Source organism: Chiloscyllium plagiosum, chromosome 5 (genome assembly GCF_004010195.1).
Source record: "Chiloscyllium plagiosum isolate BGI_BamShark_2017 chromosome 5, ASM401019v2, whole genome shotgun sequence".
NCBI classification, from domain to species: domain Eukaryota; kingdom Metazoa; phylum Chordata; class Chondrichthyes; order Orectolobiformes; family Hemiscylliidae; genus Chiloscyllium; species Chiloscyllium plagiosum.
The window spans coordinates 28,225,213-28,243,961 of record NC_057714.1 but is presented as its reverse complement, the minus strand read 5'-3'; the positions used below and the strand labels follow the sequence as shown (position 1 = coordinate 28,243,961).

The window sequence follows — 18,749 nt, the reverse complement described above, 5'->3', positions numbered from 1 at the left end:
AGGGTGTACAAGTAAGCAGATCCACAATTCCTCCTGCATCAACTGTCAGATCTGGGTCAGCACAGCTCCAATTAATGACAATGTTATCAACGGCCAAACCTATACTGAGATAGCTTCATCACTGATGACACAGCCACTGTGCAAGTTGCTGTCATCTATTACAATCTGATTTATCAACTTGAAGATACTGGTGTTAAGGTTCCTACCCTTGCATCTCCAAATGGATGGAGGATCTGTTCTTTGTGGTTTCTCAACCAAAGGAAATGAGTAGGCAAAATGAAAAATGTTTACACCAGTAGGGGAAAACAGAGTGAGTGAATAAAACATTTGTCGGGTCTAAGTATAAGCCTTAAAGATGTAGACAAAATAAATAACGATCTTGGTTTTTCAATTCTAGCAAAACTTGCAGATCAGGCTCAGCCAGTTTTTAATGACCTCTCAGTGGTCATTTACACGGAAATAAAAATATATATTCTTTAATATCTGAAAAGAACACCCTGCCTAACGAATCAATAATTTTGTACTTGCATATTTAAAAGCCCCGTTCTACTGTCTTTGCCATCATTAAAAATGAAAAAAGCAATATCTTCCCTGACCTCTGGCAATTATTAACATTAAGGGCGTGAAACAAGGGAACAATATTGAAAAGGCTCTTTTTGGATAAAATCCTGGAAACAGCAGTTATTTGTGGGAGTTGGTAGTCCATTTATTATCATGCTAAATCCATTGGTGGTTCTATGTGAATCCTGCTCAGTGTATTGTAGTCTGTACTGGATGAATAAAGTAAGTATGATAAAGACCAGACAAATGCTAAAATGCCTCATAAAATCACTCAACCAGCACTGGATGGAACTGTCATGTTAACATATAGTGGGCAAGGTTCTCACCAATGATTGTGGTAAAAACAATGACTGCAGATGCTGGAAACCAGATTCTGGATCAGTGGTGCTGGAAGAGCACAGCAATTCAGGCAGCATCCGACGCTCTCACCAATGATTGTTACATTAAGCAACAGGATTCCCATAAACCTTCTGGAATGTCATTAACAACATCATTTACTGTAAGTTACACAATTTGTGATACTGACTCAAATTTGGAACTAGCAGCTAAAAAAAACCAGAAGACACAATTAACCTTGGGCACTGGAAATGCTGCTACAGGAAAGAACATTTTATATGTGAGCGAGTCTACGAACGGTGGGACTTGGAAACCAAGGTGCAACTAAGTGTTTTAATATACCATATATCCACTATTGTGAGAATGGCTGGGCTTACTACATAAATTTTACAAGAAACCTAACTATCAATAAAACAACTAATTATCAGTGAATAATGGTACAAATGGCTGTACACCAATGGCAGATATAAAACTCCACACAGTTTTATATTTGCAGATGTTAGTTTTTGGGAATTGTTGCTTGGCTGGTTGGAGGGGTGGGTGGTGATTATCCTACTAATAAATTTGAGTCCCTTGAAAACAGCTAGAAATCTTGACTCTAGCAGAATTATAGATTGATGAAGGTTGCAATTTGAGGAGAATCTGAAATTACCAGATCTCTATTCCTCCATGTTGCCCAGCAAAGTTTACTTCAGAAGTGGCAGGTGATTCTGCTGCCTACCACCTTTCTGACAATCCCAGGCTGTATTTTCAGAAATGACCCATGTTGTCCCAGTCAAAGCTATACCTACTGAAAAGTGGTGCACTTTAAGTACGACCCACAACAGAGATGCCAAAAGGCAATCAATTTCAAAAGGATCAATTGCATATGGAAGAGGGGTCCAAATCTTTAGTAGGTCTCAGGTCTTGGGCTCTTGCTCTCATTATTTTAGGATGTTGCTCCAAATTTCCAGAAAATATTAAGTTTCTGTATCCGTTTGGCCTTTACAAATGGAAGGGCCTAAACCTTCATGACTTTGACTGCATTGGACAGAGGCAGCGGATTATTGAATAATAGAGGAGGAGACTCAATTCTGGGATACTTGTACTCATTATGTGCCCTGGGATATGGCCCACAGCTATCGCACCCGGCCTAATCTATTGGGGGGTTGGGAATTATAGACTCTCAACTATACTCGGAGTCAGGCCTGCTTTGTTTGAAGACACTGTGGTACCTTAGGGAAGTGTTAAATCAAGGGAGATCTTCAGCACCAAGTAGAGAAAGACAAGAAATCATCTGGTTTTGGAATCTTATTTTGTATTTCAAGGTCCATCAAAAGGAAAACTTTTCAGTTTCAATAATTAGATACTGTATTGTAAGTGACTGATTATAGGGCGCTGTCCCGTAAAAGTAAGTTGACTATTACAATTGTGTAAGTCTTCTCAAAATAGAAAAGGGCTGTAATGCATTATGCACTGAATAAACCATGGCTTGGCAATTCTAGTCAGAGTCATACAGATGTACAGCATGGAAACAGACCCTTCGGTCCAACCCGTCCAGGCCGACCAGATATCCCAACCCAATCTAGTCCCACTTGCCAGCACCCGGCCCGTATCCCTCCAAACCCTTCCTATTCATATACTCATCCAAATGCCTCTTAAATGTTGCAATTGTACCAGCCTCCACCACTTCTGTGATAAACTTAAGTGATTTAAATGCCCAGAGTCTTTTCAACTGCAAAGGAAACTTTCAAATGCTTTCAGAACTCCCACATGCTTCTGGATTGCTTTAATTGACAGGGCATCTGACAAAGCTGAGACAAAAAAAAATTTATCTGACCTTTCAGTTTCAACAAGCTTCATTATTTATATTGCCTAAGGTTACTCTCTTATAGCCGAGTCCATTATAACTGCTTGGCTTTTCAAGAGTTTTAGACCACTTATGTTAGTAGTGTGCTATGTTCACATTTTGATTCAGTTTTAAGAGGACTACCTGTATTTAATGTGTGGTAAGTAAAATCTTAGCAGGACCTATACACTTAATGGTAAGGTCCTGGGAGTATTTCTGAACAAAGAGACCTTGGACTGCAGGTTCATAGCTCCTTGAAAGTGAAGTCGCAGGTAGATAGGATAGTGAAGAAGGTATTTGACATGCTTTCCTTTATTGGTCAGAGTACTGAGCACAGAAGTTGGGAGGTCATGTTGCGGCTGTACAGGACATTGGTTAGGCCACTGTTGCAATATTGCATGCAATTCTGGCCTCCTTCCTATCGGAAAGATGTTGTGAAACTTGAAAGGGTTCAGAAAATATTTACAAGGATATTGCCAGGGTTGGAGGATTTGAGCTATAGGGAGAGGCTGAATAGGCTGGGGCTGTTTTCCCTGGGAGCGTTGGAGGCTGAGGGGTGACCTTATAGAGGTTTACAAAATTATGAGGACATGGATAGGATAAATAGACAAGGTCTTTTCCCTGGGGTGGGGAAGTCCAGAACTAGACGGCATAGTTTAGGGTGAGAGGGGAAAGATATGAAAGAGACCTAAGGGGCAACTTTTTCATGCAGAGGGTGGTAAGTGTATGGAATGAACTGCCAGAGGAAGTGGTGGAGGCTAGTACAATTGCAAAATTTAAAAGGCATTTGGATGGGTATATGAATAGGAAGCGATAGGAGGGATATGGGCTGGTGATGGCAGGTGGGACTAGATTGGGTTGGGATATCTGGTCGGCATGGATGGGTTGGACCGAAGGGTATGTTTCCATGCTGTACATCTCTATGACTCTAAGAGAGGATATATATTTTAAATTAGTTTTATTAATGAAAGTTTATCACTCTAAAATGTGTTTGAGTCAGTATTCTATGAGATTCTTTGACATTTATTGTTTTCATGTGCATTTTAAGGACATTGCTCCTGAGGCCTGTACATAGGGAGACTGTTGAATGGTTATAGAGGATAAATGTGGCATTTGGAAGAAAATTGAAGGTACAGAAATGGCATTGAGGGGGCAAATGTGGTATGGAGATGTCACTGAACATGAGTGGCCATGGAAGTACAATGGGGAGTATGATGGATAACGGTATGTGGGGTGTGTTTTGGGGTGAGGATTTGAGGGCCGATATTCATCATTAAAACTGGGCCAATATCTTAGTAAGCAGAGGCATTCTAGTCTGCCTCTTGGCCATCCTCCTGTCCCCGGCCTGTTTCAAATACTTAAATATCTAATTGCAAGAATTTGGACAGGGTTGTGGGAGCTCTCAGTGGCAGTCAAATACCTCAGCTGCATTACCTCCTTTCTCCAAGATTTTAAGCATTTTTGTCTTATGTTTTATCCAGAATATAATGTTTCCATTTTACAGTTCAAAAACTGAAATGTTAACATGTCTAGATTGAAACCTTGTAAAACTTCATTTTTGGATGGTTTCCTTCAATATGCTACTTATGTTCTTGGATTCTGGATCTTGTGTACTTGAATTTCTCACTCACACTTGTGTTTTTACAGAGGTAGGTTTAAGGGCAGTGATTGTAGCAGCATGTTAATTTTAAGCTGTAAAGATGAAAATTACCATTTTATTTGTTAAAAGTGTATGTTGACAAGATTTTCTTCCCTCTATATTCTTTAGCACAGCTTGTAAAATGTAGGCATTAAACCCTGCTCATTACTAGTCAAATGTCAGCCATATAATTAATTACAAAACCAATTCTCTACCAAACTTTAGAAATCATGTGCTCCTGCCCTTAACAGATTATACAACTTGTTCTAACCACCAGGGGAAGACACTTAATTCATTATAGTACAAATGTAAACAGGAATTAATTTGACAGTTTGACATAGAAAATACACAGACAAATTATGAATTAGTATCTACCTTGTGGAACTCTGACTGGGAGTCAGAATGACCAGAGCTTTAGGTGTGTTTATTCATTAAAACCTTTCCTTTCCAAAGCTGCCTTTTTGAAGAAAATATTGGAAACTTTATGGTATAATGCAAAGTTTTAAACTGGCTACAATAATTTCATCCTTCTAAAACAAAAATTCAGCATTCAATGTGGGAACATAATGGTGTAGTGTTCATGTCATTACACTAGGAGTCAAGGTCCAGGCTAGTGTTCATCGGGACATAGAGTCAAGTTCCACAGTAATAGATGTTGAAATTTGAATGGTGAAATATCTAGATTTTAGAGCATGCCTCTTGATGACCATGTAACCACTGTCATCAAAATTTACCTGGATCCCTTCAGTCTTTAGAAAAGCAAAATAAGGTTCTTTCTGTCAATTTTTATATAAAACTGTAGTACCACGATTGTTCTACACTGGCTCTTTACAAGGCATTTTGTAAAAGGTATGTAGCATTCTCTTGTCAAAGTCTACATTGTACTGCTCTCTCTTGCACACCATTTTGCATTAAATTCAAATCCTCCCTTACCTTCCATATCTCTGTATTACCTGAACAATATCAGGGCTCCAGCTCTACACTGCTTTATACAGAGTGATGTTCAAAAAAGCAGCCTTTTGGAGACTGTGGCAAGAGAATATATTACAAACAATTGACAAAATACCTTGTAAACAGCTAGTGCAGAGAAATTCTGGGACTATACCTTTCTATGAAAATTCACAGCAAGAACTTTAATTTTTACAGATGTAGAATTTGGGACAGGCCACAATCCGATTTAGTCCATGTTAAAAATCTTGATTTTGGAAATTGCACTATAAAAGTAGGTTTTGATAGTGTGGAAATAAAGGGAAATAAGATTGTGCATTTCCCTGTAATTCTATCTTAGTAACACTGAGGGTGGGGACATCTGGGCTCCTATGGTCCTAGTGGTTTTAATGACTGACTTGGTTATTGTAATTGATCATAGTTTTCCGCTATGAGAGACTGTGGGCTAATTTTCACTCTTGCTATGGGCAAACAACACACTAGTTTTGAATCAGCTGTCTCTCAAATATCAGCCTGCATGATCTTAAGTTTGACTGACCCCAATGGCAGGGAAAGCCAAATGAAGTGTGTGACAAGTAATAATGAGCAGCCATTTCGCACTTATGTCAAATGTGAAAATAACCATCACCATTTTGCCATGCCATTACACAACAACCAGGGAATGAATCTAAAGATTAATTTTGGTCTTGGAGAGCCATAGCTCACTTGCTGTTCACACATTTCCACACCTCATGTGAGTCAAGCACCACAGTTTTGAAAAAAAAAATACAGAAAACTGCTCACTATGTTTAAAGAGAGATTTGAATCCATTTTGGGGACACATTCATAAGATAGGTCCCTCTGCTTCATCTCAGAATTGCTCACAAAAGACCTCCAACACCATTGCAGTAACTCACCACTGAGCCATTATTTTAAGACTGATTGGCATATATCAGAACAAACAAGTCATTGAAATAGAGAGGGCAAGAAATTATCCTCTAAGAAAATTATAAATGTTAGCCTGGATTTTCATTAATTATTGGGCTGACTTGTGAGCTCTGTAAAAATTCAGGAATTCCTTCAGGGAACACTTGTGATAGTCCTTTTTTTCAGCAATGTGCTTTAAGAATGTGAGTTGTTTCGTGTCATGAGTCTGCACCCTGGATTGACTCTCTTGCCAATGTAGGCATGATCTTTTCTGCCACAGTTTTCAAATGGAGTCAGGTCAGCCTTTCAATGACATGTAGGTCATGCACCTCAGAACTGTGATGAATCACACTATACATGAGGAAACAGTTTGAAAAACATGTCCAAAAAGAGCCTCTCATGCCATCCCTGTGCTAAGCTACATCAAAACCCATATAACTCAAGCCAGGCTATGTCCCACCCCGACCTTTTATGGCCTACCATGTCCCCAGTGTTAGTTTATGCCACTCCATCCAGCCCTGATGGTCCATTAGGCTCCAATGTCAGGCAATGAGAGACCCTTACTCATTCACATACTTTACAATGCATAGAAGCAATTAACCCACATTGAAATAAGATGGTAAAGAAATGCTTGAAAAAATTCAGTGTTTTCCACTTCATTTAAAGCTAAATCTCCTTTTACTATAACCCAATACAAGGACCAACTATACAAATGCTTTAAAATTTCTATTGCAGAAGCTGCAAGAAATTGAAATCTCTTAGCCTTGTGTGAATAAACATTGATGTTCGCTGTCAATTGCACAGAATTCCAGAGGTCTCAAGCTTCTGCCCCATTAATTCCCTTTAGAATCATACCTGTTTCATGAAGAACACCTCTTATTTTTCTCATCTTCAATAGATGCAGACACAAGTTGTTCAACCATTCCTCATGGGACAATCACCACAGGATTTAGCCAAGGGAACTTTCTCTGAACTGCTTCTATTGCAATTACACTTTCTTATGTAAGGACTCAAGAACTGCATGCTTTGCTCCAAATGTGGTCCCACCTTTATGGTACCATTAACCAAGAAGGGCACAAGGGGTAAACCAGGAAACTACAGGCTGGTTAGCCTGACTTCAATGGTGGGATGCTATTGGAAGCAAATCTGAGGGCCAGAATTAGTCTGCTTTGGAGAGGCGGGGATTAATTGAGAACAGGTCGATAGGATAGTGAAGAAGGTATTTGATATGTTGCCTTCATTGGTTAATGCATTGGGCATAGGGGTCAAGAGGTCATGTTGCGGCTGTACATTGGTTAGGCCACTTTTGGAATATTGCGTGCTATTCTGGTATCCCTGTGATAGGAAGCATGTTATGAAATTTGAACGGGTTCAGAAAATATTCAGAAGGATGTTGCCAGGGCAGGAGGGTTTGAGCTATAGGGAGAGACTGAATAGGCTGGAGTTATTTTCCCTGGAGCAGCAGAGGCTCAGGGTGACCTTGTAGAGGTTTACAAAAACATGAAGGGCGTGGACGGGGTAAATAGACAAGTTGTTTTCCCTGGAGTGGGGAAATCCAAGGTGAGGGGGAAAGATTTAAAAGGAACCTAAGGGGCAATGTTTTCATACAAAGGGTGTTGAGTGTATGGAATGAACTGCCAGAGGAAGAGGTAGAGGCTGGTAGTGTTACAATATTTAAAAGGCATCTGGATCGGTATATGAATAAGAAGGGTTTACAGGAATAGGTGCCAAATATTGATAAATGAAACTAGATTTATTTAGGATATCTGGTCGGCATGGCTGAGTTGCACCAAAGGGTCGGTTTCCGTGCTGTCCTTCTGTCTAACAGTCAGCACAGTTTTGTTAAGGCAAGACCATGCCTGGCCAGCTTGACTAAATTTTCAAAGAGGTGACCAGGTGTGTGGATGACGACAATATTTTTGATGTAGTCTACTTGTAATTCAGTAAAGCTTTCTCCCGCATGGAAGACTGACAACAAAGGTAAGAGCCAATGGGATCCAAGGAAATTCGGCAAATTGGATCCACAATTGGCTGAGTAGCAGGAAGCAGAGGATGATGGGTGAGGCATGTTTGTCCGATTGGAAGTCTGTGTCCAGCAGGATTCCACGGAACTCAGTGTTAGTGCCTTTGCTGTTTGTGATTTCTCTCAATTATTTAGACTTGAACATGGAAGGGTTGATCAGTAAGTTCGCAAATTGAAAATTAATGGAGTGGTAAATAGTGATAAAGATAGCTGTAAATAACAGGAGATATAGATAGGTTGATCAGATGGGCTGGTAAGTAGCAAATGGAATTCAATCCAGGTAAGTGTGAGGCGATGCAGGACAAACAGGACAAACAGGACATAATGAATGGAAGGATCCTGGGAAGCACCAAAAATCAGTGGATCTTGGTGTGAACGTTCAATGGGCCCTTAAGGTATCAGGACAGGTGGATAAAGTAATTAAGAAGTCGTACGGTATACTTGCCTTTTTCATTCGAGGCAGAGAGTTTAGGAGCAGGGAGGTTATGCTAGAACTGCACGAAACTGTATTCTATACAGTTCTGGATCCACAATAAAAAAGGGATGTCATGGCACTCAAAGGGGTGCAGAGCAGATGTACCAGGATGTTGCTAGGACTGGGGGAGAGTTTCAGTTATGAAGAGTGATCTGACAGGTTGGGATTGTTTTCCTTAGAGCAGAGGAGATTCAAAGGGGATATGATTGAGATATATAAAATTATGACAGCCATAGGTAGGGTAAACAGGAAGAAAACTTTTTTCCTTGATGAAGAGAGATCAATGATTGAGGCATAGATTTGAGGTAGGGGGCAGAAGGCTTAGAGGAAATGGGAGAAAATGCTTTTTCACCCAGAAGGTAGTGGGCATCTTGGAGTCACTGCCTGTAAGGGAGTTGAGGTAGAAATCCTCATAAAATTTAAGAATGTATTGAGATGTGCACTTGCGATTCCAAGGCAGATAAGGCTAAGGGATGGAAATGTGTTGCTGGAAAAGCGCAGCAGGTCAGGCAGCATCTAGGGAACAGGAGAATCGACGTTTCGGGCATTAGTCCTTCATCCTGAAGAAGGGCTAATGCCCGAAACGTCGATTCTCCTGTTCCCTAGATGCTGCCTGACCTGCTGCGCTTTTCCAGCAACACATTTCCATCTCTGATCTCCAGCATCTGCAGACCTCACTTTCTCCTCCAGATAAGACTAAGGAACAGGAGATTAAAAGTGAGGTAAGAATAGTTAGGTGGTTGTTTTTCACTGGCCTCGGTATGATAGGCCGAAGGGCCTTTTTTCCTGAGTTGTAGATGTTTATAACTCTGTGACTCCGACCAACATCATGTACAATCATAACAACATCCCTACTTTTTTTTAATCCTATTTATTCCTTTGAAATAAATGCCATTGCCTTTCTGATCTCTTTTTTTTCCTACATTCTAACTTCTTGTGATTTAGCTACCAGGACACCTAGTTCCCAATACAGCACAAAAATTTCCAATCGTTCTCCATTTATGTAATGTGTTGCTTTTCTACTTTGCCTGCAAAAGTGGATGAATTCATTCTTTTCCCACATTAGAGCCAACCTGCCATTATTTTTGCCCACTCAGTTAACTATCTAAATCCCATTATAGACTGTTTATGTCCTCTTCAAAATGTACTTTTCTAATCATCTTTTTGTTGTCAGGAAAAGTAACAACTAAGATCAACTCTTTCATCCAAATCATTTATGTAGATTGTAAGTAGATGAGTCGCAGCACTCTACTGATTACAGCTTGTCAATGCAAAATAACCTACACAACCCCACTTTCTACTCCCATTGAGTTTGTGGGAATTCATTTCTCTTATAGGTCACTGATCTCCATAATAATTTTTAGCAAATTAGGGGCTCAACCAGGATCTTAAAAGCCGAGACAGGGACTTAAACAAACAAGATTTCACATTTACTTCTGTTGTATTCAGTAGAAATTAATGTGGCTACCTTTCTGGAGAGAACACATTAATCTTCTGGTGCCTTGAAATAACTAACAAAGATCAATTCCAGTGTCATGAGTCACTATTTTATTTGGGTCCTTATCTTTTGATAAGCTCACTTAAGAATTTTGCCAGCATTTGAAACGAAGTTTTTATCTTAAGACATTCCACATTGGTTTTTGTAGATTGATTTCTACCTTTCCCACCACTCCCCACTGCACATCTACAATGCGTCTTGATTGCATATACAATTGTATCTAATGGTTATCTTGCTTCACTTCCTTTTTTTCCCCTTTAACCAAATAATGAAGTAATGTAAGGAATTCTGGTTTGTCAATTATTGCAACTGTGGCATTCTTTTCCTTACTTGATGTTTTTGAAGTGAAGGGAATCATACTTAGATCAGTAATTTACTGAATCTGAATAAAATAAACACCACAATTGGGAGCATTACAATAATAGGTATACATGGACATTATAAATACAGGCATTGGAATTTACAACGGAAATACAAAAATACAAATTAATGAACAACTTTGAAATGGTCTTCTGGTCAGAAAGCAATATTCTAAAAATAAATGAGTAATACCACTGGCAAGCTATGACCTGTTTATAACTGCTGTCTACCAGCTGATTTCTCTGCTCCCCTAAACTACACTGGAATTTGGATACAACTTTGTCTCTTTTCCTCACAGCATTATATGCTTTCTGAAGTCCAACGTATAAGTCAAACACAAAATAAAGCTGTAACTGGTGAAAATAATCGCAGCCTATGTTAATTATACAGGATGATTTTTTTTTACTCTTCGGTACTTACACACACATACACACCTCTATGTTAATAAAAATGCCAAAACAAAATTTACCTGAATAAAATTTTGCAAATGTATCCTTTGCTTTTCTTTTTTTTTAAAAAAAAAGACACACTGAAAATTTACCAAATATATTTGGCTGGAGGATTGTAACATCTGGATAGTTTCAATGCTACAAATGCATCCCAGGAAAATTGTGCACACTTCACAGGTTCAGGCTGCAGAACCTGGCTTAGGCAGAGCCACAGTTCAGGTCACAAAATATCAAACCGTTCTCTTTTTTTGAGAGAGGTTAAAGTCTTCATGTAGAAGCTTCCATGATCCAAAAAAAGGGTCAAATTAAATTGACATATTAAAAGGTATCAAAGTAAAATAATTAAGTTGCGCAGTTATTCTCATTTCGTTTAAGAAAACCTAAGCAATTTCAATGACTTCATTTCTCTCCTCAATGTACCTTCAAGAAGCACATTAAGTGATTCAATTGATTTATTGACAAAGTTTGTTGCTGAAATTTGACATAAGGAGATTGTATGAAATATGAAGACACAGAAATTCACAATGAGAACATTTGACAGGGCAGTAACCAAATTATATGACAACAGGAAGCAAAATTAGTCATCAGGAATTACCTCAGATACCAGCTATTTAGTGTAATACTAGACATCAACTCATGACTTAAGGAGAGATAAGAGCAAATGTCATCTTTATCTGAAATAGGCTCGAGGATGGAAGTTAATTATGCCAAGACATGCAGATATACTTTAGTTCCCATCTAAAAATAAGAAGTGAAATATCTGTTCTCATTTAACTATGATTTTATATTGGTCTAAAATTTGCTGCAGTGTCACAAATACCAAAAATACTGTATACGTCAGATCATTGTAATTTCCAATTTTCCATTCGAAGACTGATGCTGCAATTTCTTGAAGATTTGATGACAACATGCCTCAATGTGCACAGGGACAAAAGGCATGATCAATGAGTGGATCCTGCTAGTATTTTTAATTTTCCTATTAAGAGCATACTGAAATAATGAAATATTATCCTGCATCATATTTTGTTTTAAGAAATGGCAATTCACTAAAGATGGCAATCTAATTATTCGATTAATAAACTTTTAAAAATTAAAGATTTTTATTGAAGCATATGTTTGTTTAAGCATGGGAGAGTGAGCGCGAGAGGGAAAAAGAGAGCTAGAGTGAGAGCAAAAGTGGAAAAGAGTGAGAGAGAGAAAGCAAGAATGAAAAAAAGAGGGACAGCACAAAAAGTGAGTAAAGTAGGCGCAGATGGAAAACTATTCTGTTCCTTCAAACTTTTTATCTTTTCATGAGTATTCAAAACACTGAAGTGCTCACATGGAAACTAGGAAAGACAATAAATCACAGTGGAGCAGTTATGTCCCATCTGTTCAGTACAGCACTAAATTCAATATTAGGGAAAAGAATCAAGTAAGGTCTGAAAGGTCTCCATAATCCTTTTAAGGGTCTGACATTTTAACGGCCAGTGCAACAAAATGCTTACCAGTATTGTTGAATTTACTAGTAATTAAAAAAAAGCATAACATACTAGCAGTTAACTCTAGAGGAGTTAGTAATTTTGATGCGTTTTTTTATCTTACCTGCGCAAAGACGCCCATGATGATTAGGACAAGAAAAGTCATCCAGCTCACAATATTTTCCAAACACTCGACCTAGATTGCTCTGGTAACATAAACATTTCCCACAGTTGCAAATCCCTCGATTACTGCACACAGCCTGACCTTTTTTCTGTCGACAATTTTCAATGAGGCATTGTTCTTTGCAGGAAGAATTAGTAACTTTGTCTTCACAGTGGCAAAGTCTACAGTCTGGGTCAAGCTCTTTATTGAAGCATTTACCAGCACTGTAACCTTTCTGTCCTTTGCACTGACAAGCACAAGTGCTACTTATGGAAATAACAGTCGTTTCATTATATCCAACAGGCTTTAAATTGATGTAGTTGTCTCCTTCAAAACAATCTGTCATTCCAACTGTTACATTAAATAAAACCTAAAGCAAAATAAAAGTGAAAGTTAGTAATCCATTGAAGAGAATTATTTTATAATAAATGCTTTTGCAAATTGTGTGAAAATATTTTTTTTGTTCTGTGCATGTAGCACAGTGTTTCACATGTCTGTTCAACTACATTATTTAGCTTGACATTTTTTTGGTGGGTGGGCACATAATATAGATGAAGTTGCTAATCCACCACTCCCAAACATACTCCCAGAATTGGGGGAGGGGGGGGATAAAAAGGAGGTCTCTAAAATCAATAGCCTGCCCACTATAGATAAATAAATAATTAAAGTGTCAATTGAGCTTGTTCAAAGCTGAAATTATGCTGCCCGTGCCATAATACAGTTGCCGTGAGCAGCTAGATGGGAGTGGTTATTTTTGTTTAAACAGAAGTTATAAAATCAGCAGAATGGAATCTAGTAATAGCTTTTCTTTGTGCTCTGGGGGAGCTTCTACTTTCTTTGCAAAACCCACTTCCTAAAATCCCTCCCTAACTGCCTAACAGCATTACGCACCCTCCCACTGATTTTCCCAACCTTCCCATCCAATACCATGGACTGACTTTACGCCAGAATTCTGGTTTTCTTCAGAGAGAGAAACAGCGTCAATTGGCGTTCTGAAGAAGAGTCATACTGCACTCAAAACTTTACTTTTTGTTTTTCTCTCTCTCCAGACACTGCCAGACCCACTAAGTTTTTCAGTGTTTCAGAATTCCAGCATCCACAGTATTTTGCTTTTGTTCTTTTTTATTTTTGGTCTTGCAGGCAGTACCAACATCCCCCACAACAGAGCCAGTGGCGCTACTGAGACTGTTGGAACTGCCAACCAATCAGGTTGGCACAATGCATGCCAGCTGGGGGTTGGGGTGGCCATCTTTCTGGTTGGTTGTCTCACTGCAGGGAGAACAATCCACCTCCAGCTAATATCCAGCCTTTTACATTCATAAAGTAACATTTAGCACCCATCGCCACATGACTAAAATAAATAATGGAGTCAGTGCAATTATCTGCAATTCAATCTTTGATTATTTCAAATTATTGGATGGTAAAAATGAACTAAAACATAATTAAAGTTAATTACAGCATTTCTTTTAAAAAAACGATGTGTTGGAGAGGCCTTGCTGTTACTTCATATAGGATTTATTTATGTCATCCAATTTTTAACAAAGAAATGAAATGAAATTACATATTGGCATTTCACAGCACAGGACAGTTTAAATTTAGTCTAAATGGATGGTAAGTATTATGATGTTCCACATGAGCTACCATCCACACACTCTTCGCTGAATCTTTTGCTTTTGTAAAACCATCACTAAATCACCTATGTCACTAATTAAAAATAAACAAATTACATGTGCTGCCAAGCAGGGGGAATGCAACGGAAGGGAAAGAGGGAGAAAACTAAATTAAAATGGAACTGGAAGGAGAAATAATGCACCCCAATTCCTGAATTGTCAATCTCTTCCTAAAGGCTTCAAGGGTGTTGGTGAACACCATATGCTCCCTCTGTAAGGATACCCAGGTGCAAAGTGTAGCCATGTAAGAGGGGCAAGAAGTCAGGTGCTGTGTAGGCGCAAGCGACTCCACAGAGAATTGGCATTGACAGAAAATCCTAATGTCTGCACTGCTGGACTCCCCATAGTCAAGGAAACAAAGTGAACTGGCGGCCTCTCTGGAAGACAGTGTCTCCCAGATGCACTTTAAGAGTTGATGCCTGTGAAATACCACAGAGTGCTTCCTGAAATAATCACTGGTAAAGGAAAGTTAAAGGCAGGTGGGGTACCAAGCTACTGGGATAAGATGCCATTTGGTCCACGTGTCCTCATCCAGCAGACAGTGGCTCAGGACATCCTGAGGGGTCTTCTACACGGTCTCTCAGAGAAAATTACATCGAAGCCTGAAGATCCTGCTTCACACATGCTTTCTCCTTTCACATGATAACTGCTACTGCTGCTGTTCTTGTAACAGTCTTTGGCAGCAATTATTTTGGAGAAAAAGGAGGAAAAGAAAATAACAGCATGGATCTGTATTGTGATCCTTTTGCTTTCAAGAAATCTGCGAAAACAGTAAGTGAAAGGATATAGTGCTATCAAGGGTACATTTAACCCCTGCTACTTTTCCCCACAAGGCCATAGGTCAATCCCTCACAGACCTGGCCAGGTCACAGACCAGCATGCACTCGGTGTGATCCTGTGGCTTCAGAGGACAGCTCCTTGCCATCAACAGCTCAGGCACTGCTCCTGCTCGAATATCTTCAAGCCTGACTGTACCTCATCCCCATTGACAATAATTATCCCGAACTCATTTATGTTGCCCCAACAACTGATAATGTGCTTTGGCATGAAACAGCTTCCAGGATTGCCCCATGCTATCCATTCTAGACTTCTGCTAACCCCCATTCATCTTGGAAGGATATGGTAGCCATAATGTCATGGCCTGAAGTCCTAATAACAGTCTGCCATTGTTCAAGGAGATGAGGTTTTAAATAAATGTCACTTGTTCCATTGACTACTATAGACCTGAGAGATCACAAAATGTGATCAGATAATCATAACGTACTCAAATCTGATTCGGTCACAGTTGGATAGTATGAGTCAAAGTTGTTTTTATTCAACTTGTTTGACTATGTTATGCCGTACCTCCATGGCCATTATATCCTGAGGTAGGACGTGAACCCAGACCTCCTGGCCCAGAACTAGGGACACTATCACAGTGCCAGAGGATTCACTAAACAATGGCACCCAACTTTAGGCTGGCCCTTTGACTTTGGCATGAAGAATCTGATGTTCTTTGCTGTTTAAGTGGTTAATGAAGACAGATGCTGAAAACTGAATAATCTTTGGAGACTCGATTACTGGATTTGAACCCAGGTTCCCAGAGCATTATTTGGATCTCTGAATTAACACTCCAGCAATAAAACCATTAAGCCATTGCTTCCCCCATGTGGTAGAACAGTGCATGATCTACAAGCACAGCAATTAACAATATAACACAACTAAATAATGGGAATGCTTAGTACGTGACCAGCACCATTGTACCTGAGAAAATACTTAATGCAGGCCTGAAAGTTACAACAATAACCAAATACAACATATCAAAATTCCAGAAAACAGTGGAGTTCTCAATGCAGCTTTGGCAATGTTGTATGTGACAAGATGTAGACAATTTTACATTGCTACCTCTTTAGCTGTTAAACATCTACTGACAATCAAGTTCACACATAATCAATTCAGTATGCACTGGAAAATTTATATTGGAATTGTTTTCTATTCTCTGGTTAAAGCTCAAACAAAAGCCAAATACTGAGGATGTTGGTTATCTGAAATAAACTGGAGTGAGGGAAACTCAGCAGCTCTGGTAGCATTTGTGGAGAGAGTAATAAAGGGTAAGTTTGAAATCTAACTCTATGCAAGAGTGGGATATTTAAACATTCCATGCTAATAACCGCAACTATTCACAAACAATTGAATAAAAATCTTAGTTATTTTTTGTAATCACATCAATGGGCAGCACAGTGGCTCAGTTGTTAGCACTGCTGCCTTACAGTGCCAGGGACCTGGGTTCAATTCCTGCCTTGGGCGACTGTGCAAACTCCACACAGACATTCTCCCTGTGTCTGCGTGAGTCCAAAAATGTGTAGGCCAGGTGAATTGGCCATGCTAAATTGTCCCATTGCATTAGTAAGGGTAGGGGAATGGATCTGGGTGGGTTACTCTTCAGAGGATCGATGTGGACATGTTGAGCCGAAGGACTGGTTTTCATACTGTAGGTAGTCTAATCTAACTGCAGTCTGTGATTTAGAGGTTTGTACTAAATAACAGATGATGGCCAGAAAAAGAGCATCACCCCCGATGGAATGGTCAGGAGCCTGTAACTGTTTTCATTTTTAGGGTCTCCTTGAATTGCATCCGTGAGAAGTATGTACATTTGCAGCAATCAGAAGGTAAAAGCCATTCTTTCTTGCTGAAGAACAATGTTCATAAGGAAGGCAATGATCCAACAAGTTCAAGAAAATAGCACAGTGATCACTGAAGCAAACTAATCTACAACTCATTGGGAGTAAATGACAGATATGGAAATGTGTTGCTGGAAAAGCGCAGCAGGTCAGGCAGCATCTGGGGAACAGGAGAATCGACGTTTCGGGCATTAGCCCTTCTTCAGGAAACTTCTTCAGGAAATGACAGATGTCCTCTAACACCCTCTCAGGGAACAGTGAGGCATAACAAATTGACAGCTGCAGCTATAGTCACCGTCTTATTCAACACACTGCCCAATGGAACTGCTCCAAGTCTGGGCGAATATGTAGTGCAATGCAAGTACTGCTTTCTGGCAGGACTGCAGGCTTCTCACACAGTCCAGGTAGCTTAGGATCAGAGTCGCTCAGGCAGGAAATGCAGTTGTGCAGATCCCAGTTTGCATGTGCCTGATCAAATTGTGTCCGTCGGAGTTCTTCTTCAGTCTCTTCTTAGAGTCATACAGCATGGAAACAGACCCTTTGGGCCAACCAGCCAATGCTGAACATAATCCCAAACTAAACTAGTCCCTCCTGCCTGCCCCTGGCCCATATCCCTCCAAACCTTTCCTATTCAGGTACTTATATAAATGTCTTTTAAACATTGTAATTATACACACAATTCCAGTTCATTCCACATGCAAACCATCCTCGGTGTAAAAAAATTTGACCCTTGTGTCTTATTTTAAATCTCTTCTTACCTTAAAAATGTGACCCCAAGTCTTGAAATCCCCCATTCTTGGGAAAAGGCAATAAGATTGGATTCAAGGCAAACCCCAAATAAATAGTTTGCAAGAAATGCCTTGAGCCACAAAGTTGAAACAATGGCAATAACTTCAGGCTATAACTTTCTACTGGATTAGTGCCATGTGATAATCAGCAATGCCTTTTCCTTTGCAGGTATAGGTAGATTACTTTGAGGTGGCCATAGGCATAATAGGAACAGAATTCAACATTGCATTCATGTTTGGTGATGATGTGCAATGTGTTTTCAGCAGTCAGTTCTGCAGAGGGCACTGTGAACTGCTCATATTCAGAATGGAAGAGATTCAGCTGTCAAGAGAGTTCTTGACTGTCAGAGGGTCAGAGCTGGTTTTCCTGTCCTATTTACTTTTACTTTCAAACTCCACAAAACAACCAGGAAACAAGAGGGGGATCTAAACTTGGATCAAAAACAATTACGTAGCCACTCAAATGAGCCAAGTTCAAATTAAGATTATACAAATTGAGTGAAATTCTTTTGGGTCTGCACCTTGGTGCATTGGATTGACTAGGCACAAGGAATATCAGAATACTGGTGGCTCAAAATGCATGCTCATTGTACTTTCATTTAAAATCTTTAAATAGAAGGAAACTTGAATGGGATTCTTCCAGTTGTTTGCACCTACCTGAATTTCTTGTCTTTACTAAACCTAGCAATCAACTGCACCTTGACACAGGGCTAGGGAAATCTCTCGATATTGATGCTTTCTATCCTACACAGAAACTTAAACCCCAAATAGTCACCAAAGCCCTGGGCTGAATCCTACAGTTGTTTTAGCTAAGCTCAAAGCCCCATTGTGTTTGATGCAGTGATTTTAGCTGCAGAGCCAAACACGTTTTCTCACTGTATCTCACCAAATCCACCACATGATTTGCAATTTAAACTCTCACGGCAAGAACCATATTGCTTTCCATTCCACCTTACCTTCCTTCACTCACTCTCATTACCCCCAT

At 39.5% G+C, this 18,749-nt stretch overlaps 1 protein-coding gene across 6 annotated transcripts in view; it reads right to left on the bottom strand.

The window, feature by feature from the left end:
• Positions 1 to 18,749, bottom strand: part of itgb8 (integrin, beta 8) — a 102,979-nt gene that overhangs the window by 11,014 nt on the left and 73,216 nt on the right. For all 6 annotated transcript variants that reach the window (XM_043689790.1, XM_043689788.1, XM_043689791.1 and 3 more), the window contains exon 10: positions 12,608 to 13,016. In XM_043689790.1, coding sequence (XP_043545725.1) covers positions 12,608 to 13,016 — 409 coding nt within the window. The remainder of the gene's footprint in view (positions 1 to 12,607; positions 13,017 to 18,749) is intronic.